The sequence below is a fragment of the Schistocerca nitens genome, chromosome 2 (genome assembly GCF_023898315.1).
Source record: "Schistocerca nitens isolate TAMUIC-IGC-003100 chromosome 2, iqSchNite1.1, whole genome shotgun sequence".
Lineage (NCBI taxonomy): Eukaryota > Metazoa > Arthropoda > Insecta > Orthoptera > Acrididae > Schistocerca > Schistocerca nitens.
In genome coordinates, this window is record NC_064615.1 from 552,406,833 (window position 1) to 552,419,514 (window position 12,682).

Consider the following 12,682-nt stretch of genomic DNA (forward strand, 5'->3'; position numbering starts at 1 on the left):
TGTAACAGAACCATTATAACAGATATAAGAACATCACATAACAAACCTGACATCATACTCACCAATAAAAAGAAGAAATTAACAGAACTAATCGAAATATCCATACCCAATACAACAAATATACAAAAGAAAACAGGAGAAAAAAATGAAAAATACATCCAACTGGCTGAGGAAGTCATAGACATGTGGCATCAGGATAAAGTTGACATCATACCAATTATACTATCAACTACAGGAGTCATACCACACAATATCCACCAGTACATCAATGCAATACAGCTACATCCAAACATATATATACAACTACAGAAATCCGTAATTATTGATACATGTTCAATTACCCGAAAGTTCCTAAATGCAATATAACACATACCGTACAGTTAATAGGAAGTGACGCTTGATCAAGGTCCGCGTCACTTTCCATTCTTAACCAAACTTAACGTCTGAGAAAGTAAAGAAATAATAATAATAAAATGCAATACAAGCCTATGACTTACTTGGCAATCATCTGTTACAAATGCATGCTCATTTCTCCATAAGATTGTAAAGGACTATAGAAGCATGTAGTTTAAAAATTATGGATTCAATTTTGATTAGAAAAGGATCTTGTGAGTTGTCATTCACTGCTTTTGGGAATAATTGATGTAATGCAAGTTTCCTCCAGCGAGTCTTAACAATGGCAACTTGGCATGAAATGTCAAACAGCTCTGTACACCAGTAGTGTTTGTCCCTTAAGAAAACAACATTTTGTTGTTGTTGTTGTTGTTGTGGTGGTGGTGGTGGTGGTGGTGGTGGTGGTGGTGGCGGAGGCGGTGGCGGCGTTTGGTGGCCTTCAGTCCGGAGACTGGTTTGATACAGCTCTCAAGTAGAGCAACATTCCCTTAGCTAAAATAGTGTCTTTAGTTTCCCCTTGCTTTAAGCCTTTCAAACTACCAAAGTAGCAAGCCTTGTTGGACAACAAGGCTTGCTACTTTGATTCTTTCATTGACCCAAGAGCTATAGAGACAATATGCCAAACATTTTGTTGTGCCATGTATTTGTGTGATTGATTCTTTTCTTTTCATGGCTGACCATGCTATTCGCAGTGGAATTCAGATGATTATTGACATACTAAATGTTCGGAGTGTGCTTTGTCGAGTGTGCTCTGTACACCTGAATCCAGTTGGCACACATAATGCAGCTAAGCTGCAACTACTAAAGCAAGTCTTGAGCTCAAAATTGTTTACTGTGAGCTCAGAGCCCAATAAGTGGCAAATATGTGAAGGTGGTTAATTATGTTCAGGTATCTGTCCATCCAGCCCTGCAAATGCTGCGAACTGTTGTATATAAAATAGGCGATTTGAATTGTCTTCCCTGCTGTTATATCCATTTGGTCAACAATGGTGCTGTGGTGTTACATCTAGTCTCCTAAAGTGGTAATCTGGAATCAGTGTGATGGTTAACTGAAAGAGAAATAATTGCATCATAAGGAAAATTCATGAGAGAGAATTATAAAATTGTGAGACATAACTACGGGCCAGTACTTACTTTTATTGTGTCAGTATGGACAGTAGGCACATGTATAAATACACGAGACAGTCCTAACTTTCAGAACTATTACTAGTTTCATTGAAGAGGACGGGAGGATAAGTTGAGCAAAATTAAAAAAGGACAGGGTCCTCAGACTCCAGATGTCCATCTCATCCTTTAATCTGAGTGACATAGCCTTCCTTTTTAAATTTCTCCACCTTGTCCTCATCACCTCTGTGGGGAACTATTTGTTCCAGAAGGTGGGATTGTGTTGTGTACTTTAATATTTGCCTATTGTTTGTATCAATAGTTCACCTCTTGATGATGGTAAGTACTAAGCAGCAATTATGAAAGAAAATTAAGAGAAGTCTTCGACTGAATGTACGGGGTGATTCAAAAATAATACCACAACTTTAGGAATTTAAAACTCTGCAACGACAAAAGGCAGAGCTAAGCACTATCTGTCGGCGAATTAAGGGAGCTATAAAGTTTCATTTAGTTGTACATTTGTTCGCTTGAGGCGCTGTTGACTAGGCGTCAGAGTCAGTTGATGCTAAGATGGCGACCGCTCAACAGAAAGCTTTTTGTGTTATTGAGTACGGCAGAAGTGAATCGACAACAGTTGTTCAGCGTGCATTTCGAACGAAGTATGGTGTTAAACCTCCTGATAGGTGATGTATTAAACGTTGGTATAAACAGTTTACAGAGAATGGGTGTTTGTGCAAAGGGAAAAGTTCTGGACGGCCGAGAATGAGTGATGAAAATGTAGCACGCATCCAGCAAGCATTTGTTCGCAACCCAGGAAAATCGACTCGCAGAGCTAGCAGAGAGCTGCAAATTCCACAATCAACTGTATGGAGAGTCCTACGAAAAAGGTTAGTTATGAAACCTTATCGTCTGAAATTGGTTCAAGCACTGTCTGTAGCTGATAAGATTAAAAGAATCGATTTCTGTGATTTTATCCTTGCTCAAATGGAAACAGATGAATCTTTTGTTTCAAAGATTGTGTTTAGTGATGAAGCAACTTTCCACACTAATGGGAAAGTCAACTGTCACAATGTCTGTATATGGGACACAGAATCCGCGGGAAACAACTCAGTATGAACGTGACTCCCCTAAGGTGAACGTTTTCTGTGCCATTTCAGCCAATAAAGTTTTTGGTCCCTTTTTCTTCGAAGGTGCTACTGTAACTGGACTACAGTATCTGGAGATGTTAGAGAATTGGCTGTTCCCTCAGCTCGAACAAGAAGCACAACAATTCATAGTTCAGCAGGATGGAGCGCCACCACATTGGCACTTATCTGTCCGTAACTACCTGAACGTCAACTACCCGAGGCGATGGATCGGCCGCCAGGCAGCCCGTGACAGAGCACTTCATCACTGGCCTCCAAGAAGCCCTGATCTTACCCCCTGCGATTTTTTCTTATGGGGGTATGTTAAGGATATGGTGTTTCGACCACCTCTCCCAGCCACCATTGATGATTTGAAACGAGAAATAACAGCAACTATCCTAACTGTTACGCCTGATATGCTACAGAGAGTGTGGAACGAGTTGGAGTATCGGGTTGATATTGCTTGTGTGTCTGGAGGGGGCCATATTGAACATCTCTGAACTTGTTTTTGAGTGAAAAAAAACCTTTTTAAATACTCTTTGTAATGATGTATAACAGAAGGTTATATTATGTTTCTTTCATTAAATACACATTTTTAAAGTTGTGGTATTCTTTTTGAATCACCCTGTATAATGGCAAGTCCAGTTTCAGAGTGTGTATGCCTCCACTGAGTCCGTCTGTGTGTTGAACATAACTGAAACAAATAGTGGACTACATAAGAACTAAATCTTATCTTTCACATCTTGTCAGTCTCAGTGTTTTTTTGGGTTAATTTTGTTTCCTTTATAGTAATTAATTATCAGTATTGTCTTGGTCAATTAATGTATCATTTCCTGTAATAACAGCCAATTAAAATGAATATTGTTGACATTTTGTGTGCTCTATAAGCATTCTTCATTCTTTTCAGGTATCCAATAGGTGATGTACCCCTTCCATATTTCACAGAATGGGTAAAGGATGTACTGGATGTAAACCTTGATATCAAACGAGAATCACAGTCTTTAATAAGAGCCAAGGACTATCCAGAGCCACATTTGGATAAAGGTTAGTTTAAATAATAATAATAATAATAATAATAATAATAATAACTTACTTTCAACCAGACTTAACGTCTGAGAAAGTAAAGAAATAATAATAATAATAATAATAAGGCCTCCGGTATGTTCTGCCAGTCGTAAAAGGCAACGATAAGAACAAACCACTAATAGGGCTAACCCCCCTTTTAGTGTGATTAGTTGGTTCAGGACAGAACTAAAGAAGCCTCGGACAAGTGCCGTCATGATCGGGGACGACACTTGCACCCTATGCCCGCCCACAATGGTAACGACACTGCTAGCCAACTGGAAAATGATTTAAATCCAAATAGAGGTGTTTTGCAGGATATGCTTCCTGCAACCACCCTAGAAGGAAAACAAAGACAGAGAATGAGATGGTCAGATGAAGTAAATCGACACCTAATGATCTGTTATTACCAAGCAACAAACCTAGGAACCAACACAACTGGATACAGATCACAAGTATACGCAACATTTATTACCAGATACCCAGAATTAAAATTTTTAACAGAACAACGACTAGCTGATCAGATCCGTGTAATAATCAAAAATAACAGGATACCCCAGTCAGAATTAGAAAATATCAAACAGCAAGTACAACAAATACTGCAACAAAATAATGTGCAATCAGAAGAAGAAGAAAATACAGTAATGGACTCAAACATCCCAGAGCAAACAAACAAAGAACAACACGCACCAATTAAACAATCAGAGGAAAACGAAATCTTAAGACAGCCACCAGAACAAGCACAAATAGAACACGAAGTGACACAGATGTTAGATATAGAAGAAAAATTTCAGCTAACATATAGAGAATACAAAGACACAAATACAGACATCAGACCATTCTTGCATAGACCACCAAATAACCCACAAGTCGAAAGAACAATAACAACTGTCAACACAATCATACACAACAAAATAAATGAAAACGCAACTATGGAAGAGTTAAAACTACTGGTTTATATAGGAGCACTCACTACACTAAATATATACACTAGGCAAAGATCAGAACCAACCAACACACAGAAGAAACCCACAAAACCAGCATGGCAACACAGGCTACAGATCAAAATAGAAAAACTAAGAAAAGACATCGGACAGCTAACACAATTTATAAGAAATGAAATCTCGGAAAAAAAACGAAAAAGATTAGGTAAAATCTCACAACAAGAAGCGACAGAGCAATTAGACGAAAATAAGCAGAAATTACAAGCATTAGCCAAACGACTCAGAAGATACATAAAAAGTGAAAATAGAAGGAAACAAAACCAAACATTCAACACAAACCAAAAGAAATTTTACCAGACAATAGATAACACACACATTAAAATAAACAATCCACCAAACATAACAGACATGGAACACTTCTGGAGCAACATATGGTCAAACCCGGTACAACATAACAGGCATGCACGGTGGATACAAGCAGAAACAGACACATACAAGATGATACCACAAATGCCTGAAGTGATAATTTGGCAACATGAAGTCACCCAAGCAATTACTTCTACTCACAATTGGAAAGCCCCTGGAAATGATAAAATAGCAAATTTCTGGTTAAAGTAGTTCACCTCAACACATTCACATCTAACTAAATTATTTAACAGTTACATTGCAGACCCATACACATTCCCTGATACACTTACACATGGAATAACTTATCTGAAACCTAAAGATCAAGCAGACACAGCGAACCCAGCTAAATATCGCCCCATAACATGCCTACCAACAATATACAAAATATTAACTTCAGTCATTAAACAGAAATGAATGACACATACAACACAGAACAAAATTATAAATGAAGAACAAAAAGGCTGTTGCAAAGGAGCACGAGGATGTAAAGAGCAACTGATAATAGATGCAGAGGTGACATATCAAGCTAAAACTAAACAAAGGTCGCTACACTACGCATACATTGATTACCAAAAAGCTTTTGATAGTGTACCCCACTCATGGTTACTACAAATATTGGAAATATACAAAGTAGATCCTAAATTGATACAGTTCCTAAACATAGTAATGAAAAATTGGAAAACCACACTTAATATCCAAACAAATTCAAATAATATCACATCACAGCCAATACAGATTAAGCGGGGAATATACCAAGGAGACTCATTAAGTCCTTTCTGGTTCTGCCTTGCTCTGAACCCACTATCCAACATGCTAAATAATACAAATTATGGATGTAATATTACTGGAACATACCAACACAAAATCAGACATTTGCTATACATGGATGATCTAAAACTACTGGCAGCAACAAATCAACAACTCAACCAATTAGTAAAGAAAACAGAAGTATTCAGCAGTGATATAAGTATGGCTTTTGGAACAGACAAATGTAAGAAAAATAGCATAGTCAAGGGAAAACACACTAAACAAGAAGATTACATATTGGATAACCACAGCGACTGCATAGAAGCGATGGAAAAAATGGATGCCTATAAATATCTAGGATACAGACAAAAAATAGGAATAGATAATACAAATATTAAAGAAGAACTAAAAGAAAAATATAGACAAAGACTAACAAAAATACTGAAAACAGAATTGACAGCAAGAAACAAGACAAAAGCTATAAATACTTATGCCATACCAATATTGACCTCCCCCCTGCGGGTCCGGGGATTAGAATAGACCCGAGGTATTCCTGCCTGTCGTACGAGGCGACTAAAAGGATTCCCTCCCCCTCAAGGGGGTAGTTAGCGCCTGCGTCCGGAGACGGACGGTTCCACGACCTCTATTTGCGGTCATTTTGCTTTTTCACTTCTCGTTTCTTCCTTCCTTTGGTTGGTTCCTTTCTTTGCTCTTCTCCACCTCACTGTCTTCCTTACACTTTCCCCTGCAAATACTCCTTGCCCTCTCATTGCCTTCTTCTCCTTGCCTTCTCATTGCCTTCTTCTCCTTGCCTTCTCTGGTCTCCGCCTCGGCGTTTGAGACACTCTCTCTCTCTCTCTCTCTCTCTCTCTCTCTCTCTCTCTCTCTCTCTCTCTCCCTCCCCCCCCCCTCCCTCTCCCTCTCCCTCTCTCTCTCCTTTTTCCTCTTCTTCCTTCCTCCCTGTGCGCGCCTGAAGGCCGACCCACGCGTTTGCACGTGTAGCCGGTGACGGGGTAACGCGTAATTCCCCGCCCTGGGTAGACATGTAAGGCACGCGCGTACCCCCTGGTAAAGGCCAGGCTCGGGGAGGGGTGATTGCCTGAGCTGATACCTTCTGACCATGCCGATTGGTCCCTCCGTCTGTTTCTCGGGAGGTGTGACCTGAGGTGTAAACATTCACCTAAGGCGGGAGTGCCCTCTGAGAGGGTCCCCACAAGGAAGGAGCGCGCCATTGGAGACGCTGGCAATCATGGGGGATTCCTCCGCAATGGATTCCAATCCATCTCTCTCGACTTCTGCCCGAAAACGGAAACGTGACTAGCTACCAGTGACAAAAGTACTACCGCCTGCCCCACAGTTCCTCGTCGTTTCTCGATCTGAGGACGGAAAGGATTTTTCCTCTGTCAACCCTTTCGTTACCCAGAAGGGCGTAGATGCCATAGCCGGATCTGTTAAATCTTGTACCAGGTTGCGTAACGGTACCTTATTACTCGAAACTGAGAGCGCCTTTCAGGCACAAAAACTGCTTCGGGCCACACTCCTGTACACGTTCCCTGTCCGGGTGGAGGCTCACCGAACTTTGAATTCGTCTCGTTGTGTGGTCTATACTAGATCCCTCGACGGCTTGACTGACGAGGAGATTCAATCTTTCCTCGCTGAGCAGGGCGTGACGGCTGTCCATAGGGTCATGAAAAAGGTCAACAATGACCTTGTACCGACCCGGACACTTTTCTTGACCTTTGATAGTGTTAAGCTGCCATCGTGCATCAAGGCGGGCTACGAGGTTATTTCTGTTCGCCCCTATGTCCCGACACCTAAGTGCTGCTACCAGTGTCAGCGTTTCAATCACACTCGACAGTCTTGTTCCAATGCGGCTAAATGTGTCACTTGTGGCAGGGATGCCCATGAGGGTGACTGTCCACCTCCGTCTCCTCGTTGTGTGAACTGTCAGGGTGACCATGCCGCATCCTCCCGCGACTGTCCTGTCTATAAGGAAGAACGCTGTATCCAAGAAATTCGGGTCAAAGAGAAAGTGTCTACCTCGGCTGCTCGCAAGCTATTGGCTAGTAGGAAGCCCACGCTGCTCCCAGCGGGGAAATACAGTACTGTCCTCGCCTCTCCTCGGACTACCAGGGAGGTGGCAACCCAGACATGCGATCTGACCTTCAGCACCACGGTCGTCCGTTCGGCCAGTGCTAAGATCGCGCGGTCGACGTCTCCTCTTCCTCCCATCACCCCACAGACACCAGCCCCTTCATCAGCTTCTGCTAAGACGAAGACCCAGAAGTCAGAGGCACGGGCCTTCAAGAAGGAACCGTCCCGTGCAGACTTCCTACGTACCTCGACCTCCCAGCCTTCGACCGGTACTTCCACCAAACGACCTTCCAAGAAGGCAAATAGGAAGCACAGTTCTCCTTCTCCGCCACGGCGCATTTCTTCTCCTGCGCCACCCAGCGGTTGCCGCCCCAGGCCGTCATCCGTTTCGCCTGGCCGCACCGCTGGTAGCCGAACATCTGGCCGTTCACCGGCGGAGGAAGCTCCCCCTCCCGGCCATCTTTCCAAGATGGCCGATGAACCTATCGACCCAATGGACAACGACTGTCCACCTACCGATAGCGGCGGCAGTGCTCGCTCGAAGCCAGGCCGTCAGCGGCCTTCGAGGTGACCTCTTCTTACATCTTCCTTTTTCTTTTCTTACGATGGCACTTATTCACTGGAATATTCGCAGCATTCGCTCCAACCGAGAGGACTTGAAGTTGCTGCTCCGCTTGCACCGTCCGCTCGTCGTCGCCCTCCAGGAAACGAAGCTACGCCCTTGCGATCAAATTGCCTTGGCACACTACACCTCTGTGCGTTTTGACCTACCCCCTGTGGTAGGTATCCCAGCTCATGGAGGGGTTATGTTGCTGGTCCGGGATGATACTTACTACGATCCCATCACGTTGCACACCGGCCTGCAGGCAGTTGCCATCCGCATTACTCTCCCCACTTTTACATTTTCCATTTGTACCGTTTACACTCCATTGTCGTCTGCAGTTACCAGGGCAGACATGATGCAACTTATTGCACAGCTACCTGCACCATTTTTGTTAACTGGAGACTTCAATGCCCATCATCCCCTTTGGGGCTCTCCAGCATCCTGCCCGAGGGGCTCCCTGTTAGCAGACCTTTTCAACCAGCTCAATCTTGTCTGCCTCAATACTGGCGCCCCTACTTTTCTTTCGGACACATCTCACACCTATTCCCATTTAGACCTCTCTATATGTACTCCCCAACTTGCACGCCGGTTCGAGTGGTATGCACTTTCTGATACATATTCGAGCGACCACTTCCCGTGTGTTATCCATCTCCTGCAGCATACCCCCTCTCCGTGCTCATCTAGTTGGAACATCTCCAAAGCAGACTGGGGGCTCTTCTCTTCCAGGGCGACCTTTCAGGATCAAACATTCACAAGCTGCGATAGTCAGGTCGCACACCTCACGGAAGTCATTCTCACTGCTGCTGAATATTCCATCCCTCACCCTACTTCTTCTCCACGTGGCGTACCGGTCCCCTGGTGGACCTCGGCATGTAGAGATGCTTTCCGTGCTCGTCGACGTGCTTTACGCACCTTTAAACGCCAGCCTACAGTGGCGAATTGTATCAATTATAAGCGATTACGTGCACAGTGTCGTCGTATTATTAAAGAAAGCAAGAAAGCCAGCTGGGCTGCTTTCACAAGCACCTTCAACAGTTTTACTCCTTCTTCTGTTGTCTGGGGTAGCCTGCGCCGGCTATCTGGCACTAAGGTCCACTCACCAGTTTCTGGCTTGACGGTCGCGAATGACGTCCTTGTGGCCCCTGAGGATGTCTCCAATGCCTTTGGCCGCTTTTTCGCAGAGGTTTCGAGCTCCGCTCATTACCACCCTGCCTTCCTCCCCCGAAAGCAGGCAGAGGAGGCTAGGTCACCTAACTTCCGCTCCTCAAATCGTGAAAGTTATAATGCCCCATTCACCATGCGGGAACTCGAAAACGCACTTGGCCGATCACGGTCCTCCGCTCCAGGGCCTGATTCTATACATATTCAGATGCTGAAGAGCCTTTCTCCTGCGGGTAAAGGTTTCCTTCTTCGTACTTATAATCGCATCTGGATTGAGGGACATGTTCCCGCATGCTGGCGCGAGTCTATTGTTGTCCCGATTCCTAAGCCGGGGAAGGACAAGCACTTGCCTTCCAGTTATCGACCCATCTCGCTTACCAGCTGTGTCTGTAAAGTGATGGAGCGAATGGTTAACTCTCGATTGGTTTGGCTGCTCGAGTCTCGACGCCTACTTACCAATGTACAATTTGGATTTCGCAGGCGCCGCTCTGCTGTTGACCATCTGGTTACCTTGTCGACCTTCATTATGAATAACTTCTTGCGGAAGCGCCCGACCGCGGCTGTGTTCTTTGATTTGGAAAAGGCTTAAGACACCTGTTGGAGGGCGGGCATTCTCCGCACCATGCATACATGGGGCCTTCGCGGTCGCCTCCCTCTTTTTATTCGTTCCTTTTTAATGGGTCGACAGTTCAGGGTACGTGTGGGTTCTGTCCTGTCAGACACCTTTCGCCAGGAGAATGGGGTGCCACAGGGCTCAGTTTTGAGCGTCGCTCTCTTCGCCATAGCGATCAATCCAATAATGGATTGCCTCCCAGCTGATGTATCAGGCTCCCTTTTCGTGGACGATTTTACCATCTATTGCAGCGCGCAGCGTACATGTTTCCTGGAGCGCTGTCTTCAGCGTTCTCTTGACCGTCTTTACTCCTGGAGTGTCGCCAATGGCTTCCGTTTTTCTGCCGAGAAGACGGTCTGTATTAACTTCTGGCGCTTTTTTGTGTTTTTTTCTTCTCAAGATAGTGGTCTCTTTGCAAGATGATGAAATAGCAGACGCACTGCAGAACATACCTGATACATCTCTGCTTTGGTTCGTCTGTCGTTAATCGATATTTAAACATAAATCACAAACTATTCTCATTTTTTTTAATTTCATGATATTGTTCACAAGAAGTGAACTAGCTTTTCGTTTGTATTTATGTAAGGAACTCTCGTACACCGTCCTTAAGACTCGGTCCCGTTGCTCTCCCATTCGTGGAGACAACAAAATTTTTAGGTCTTACATTTGACAGGAAACTTAGTTGGTCTCCACATGTGTCATATTTGGCTGCCCGTTGTACCCGTTCTCTAAATGTCCTCCGTGTTCTCAGTGGTATGTCGTGGGGAGCGGATCGAACCGTCCTACTTCGCCTATATCGGTCGATCGTCTGCTCCTAGCTGGATTATGGGAGCTTCGTATACTCCTCTGCACGGCCATCCATCTTACGCCGCCTCAACTCCATACAACATCGGGGTTTACGACTTGCGATCGGAGCGTTTTATACTAGTCCCGTCGAGAGTCTTCATGCTGACGCTGGTGAGTTGCCACTCACCTACCGGCGCGATATACTGCTTTGTCGGTATGCCTGTCGGCTACTGTCAATGCCTGACCACCCGTCTTACCTTTCCTTTTTTGATGACTCTCTCGGCAGTCAATACGGTTTGTATGTCTCTGCCCTGCTACCCCCTGGAGTTCGCTTTCGTCGCCTCCTTCAACACCTTAATTTTTCACTCCCTGCAACCTTTCGAGTGGGCGAGAGCCACACGCCACCTTGGCTCCAGGCTCAGGTTCGCGTCCACCTTGACCTCTGCTCGCTCCCGAAGGAGGTTACTCCCGGTTCGGTCTACCACTCCCGTTTTGTCGAACTTCGTTCGAAGTTCATTAATATGACCTTCATTTATACAGATGGCTCTAAGACCAATGACGGGGTCGGGTGTTCTTTTATTGTCGGGGCACAAAGTTTCAAATACCGGCTCCATGGCCATTGTTCGGTCTTCACAGCTGAGCTCTTTGCCCTCTACCAGGCTGTTCTTTACATCTGCCGCCACCGACATTCTGGATATATCATCTGCTCCGATTCCCTGAGCGCTATCCAGAGCCTCAGTGATCCGTACCCGGTTCACCCTTTCGTGCACCGGATCCAACGCTCTCTTCAGCAGCTGGTGGACGTCGGTTCTCCGGTTAGCTTTATGTGGGTTCCTGGCCATGTCGGTATCCCCGGGAACGAAGCTGCTGATGCCGCGGCCAAGGCTGCGGTCCTCCAGCCTCGGACAGCTTCTTGTTGTGTCCCTTCGTCAGATTGTAGCAGGGTAATTTGTCGGCGCATTTTATCATTGTGGCATGCCGATTGGGCTGCACTTACAGACAACAAGCTTCGGGCCTTAAAACCTCTTCCCGTGGCTTGGACGTCCTCCTCACGCCCTTCTCGGCGGGAGTAGGTAGTTTTGGCCCGGTTACGAATTGGTCACTGCCGGTTCAGCCATCGCCATCTGCTGACGGCTGCGCCGGCGCCGTTCTGCCAATGTGGGCAATTGCTGACGGTCCGCCACATTTTAACGTTCTTTCCGGATTTTAACACCCTGCATCTTGATCTTGGCCTGCCCTGTACTGTAGAAGCCATTTTAGCGGATGACCCACGAGCAGCTGCTCGCGTTCTTCATTTTATCAATTTGACAACCCTCTCAAAGGACATTTGATTATGCGGTTTTCTTTTTTAATCCTATGCCTGTCAGTCTGTCTTTTATCGTGTTTTCCGTTTCGTTGCTGTTTTAAACTTGTGATTCGCGGTGCATTCCTAACGTAGTCTGGGCGCTAATGACCGTTGAAGTTGTGCGCCTTAAAACCACCAATATTGACCTACTCATTTGGTGTAGTGAAATGGAGTAACACAGACCTAGAAGCAATCAATACACTTACACGATCATAATGCCACAAATATAGAATACATCACATACATTCAGCAACAGAAAGATTCACATTAAGCAGAAAGGAAGGAGGAAGGGGATTT

At 44.9% G+C, this 12,682-nt stretch overlaps 1 protein-coding gene across 2 annotated transcripts in view; it reads left to right on the plus strand.

Annotated features, from left to right (window-relative positions):
- The window catches only part of LOC126236569 (alkyldihydroxyacetonephosphate synthase), a 275,988-nt gene that overhangs the window by 152,367 nt on the left and 110,939 nt on the right, over positions 1 to 12,682 (plus strand). For both annotated transcript variants that reach the window (XM_049945978.1, XM_049945979.1), the window contains exon 3: positions 3,529 to 3,665. In XM_049945978.1, the coding sequence (XP_049801935.1) occupies positions 3,529 to 3,665 (137 nt within the window). The remainder of the gene's footprint in view (positions 1 to 3,528; positions 3,666 to 12,682) is intronic.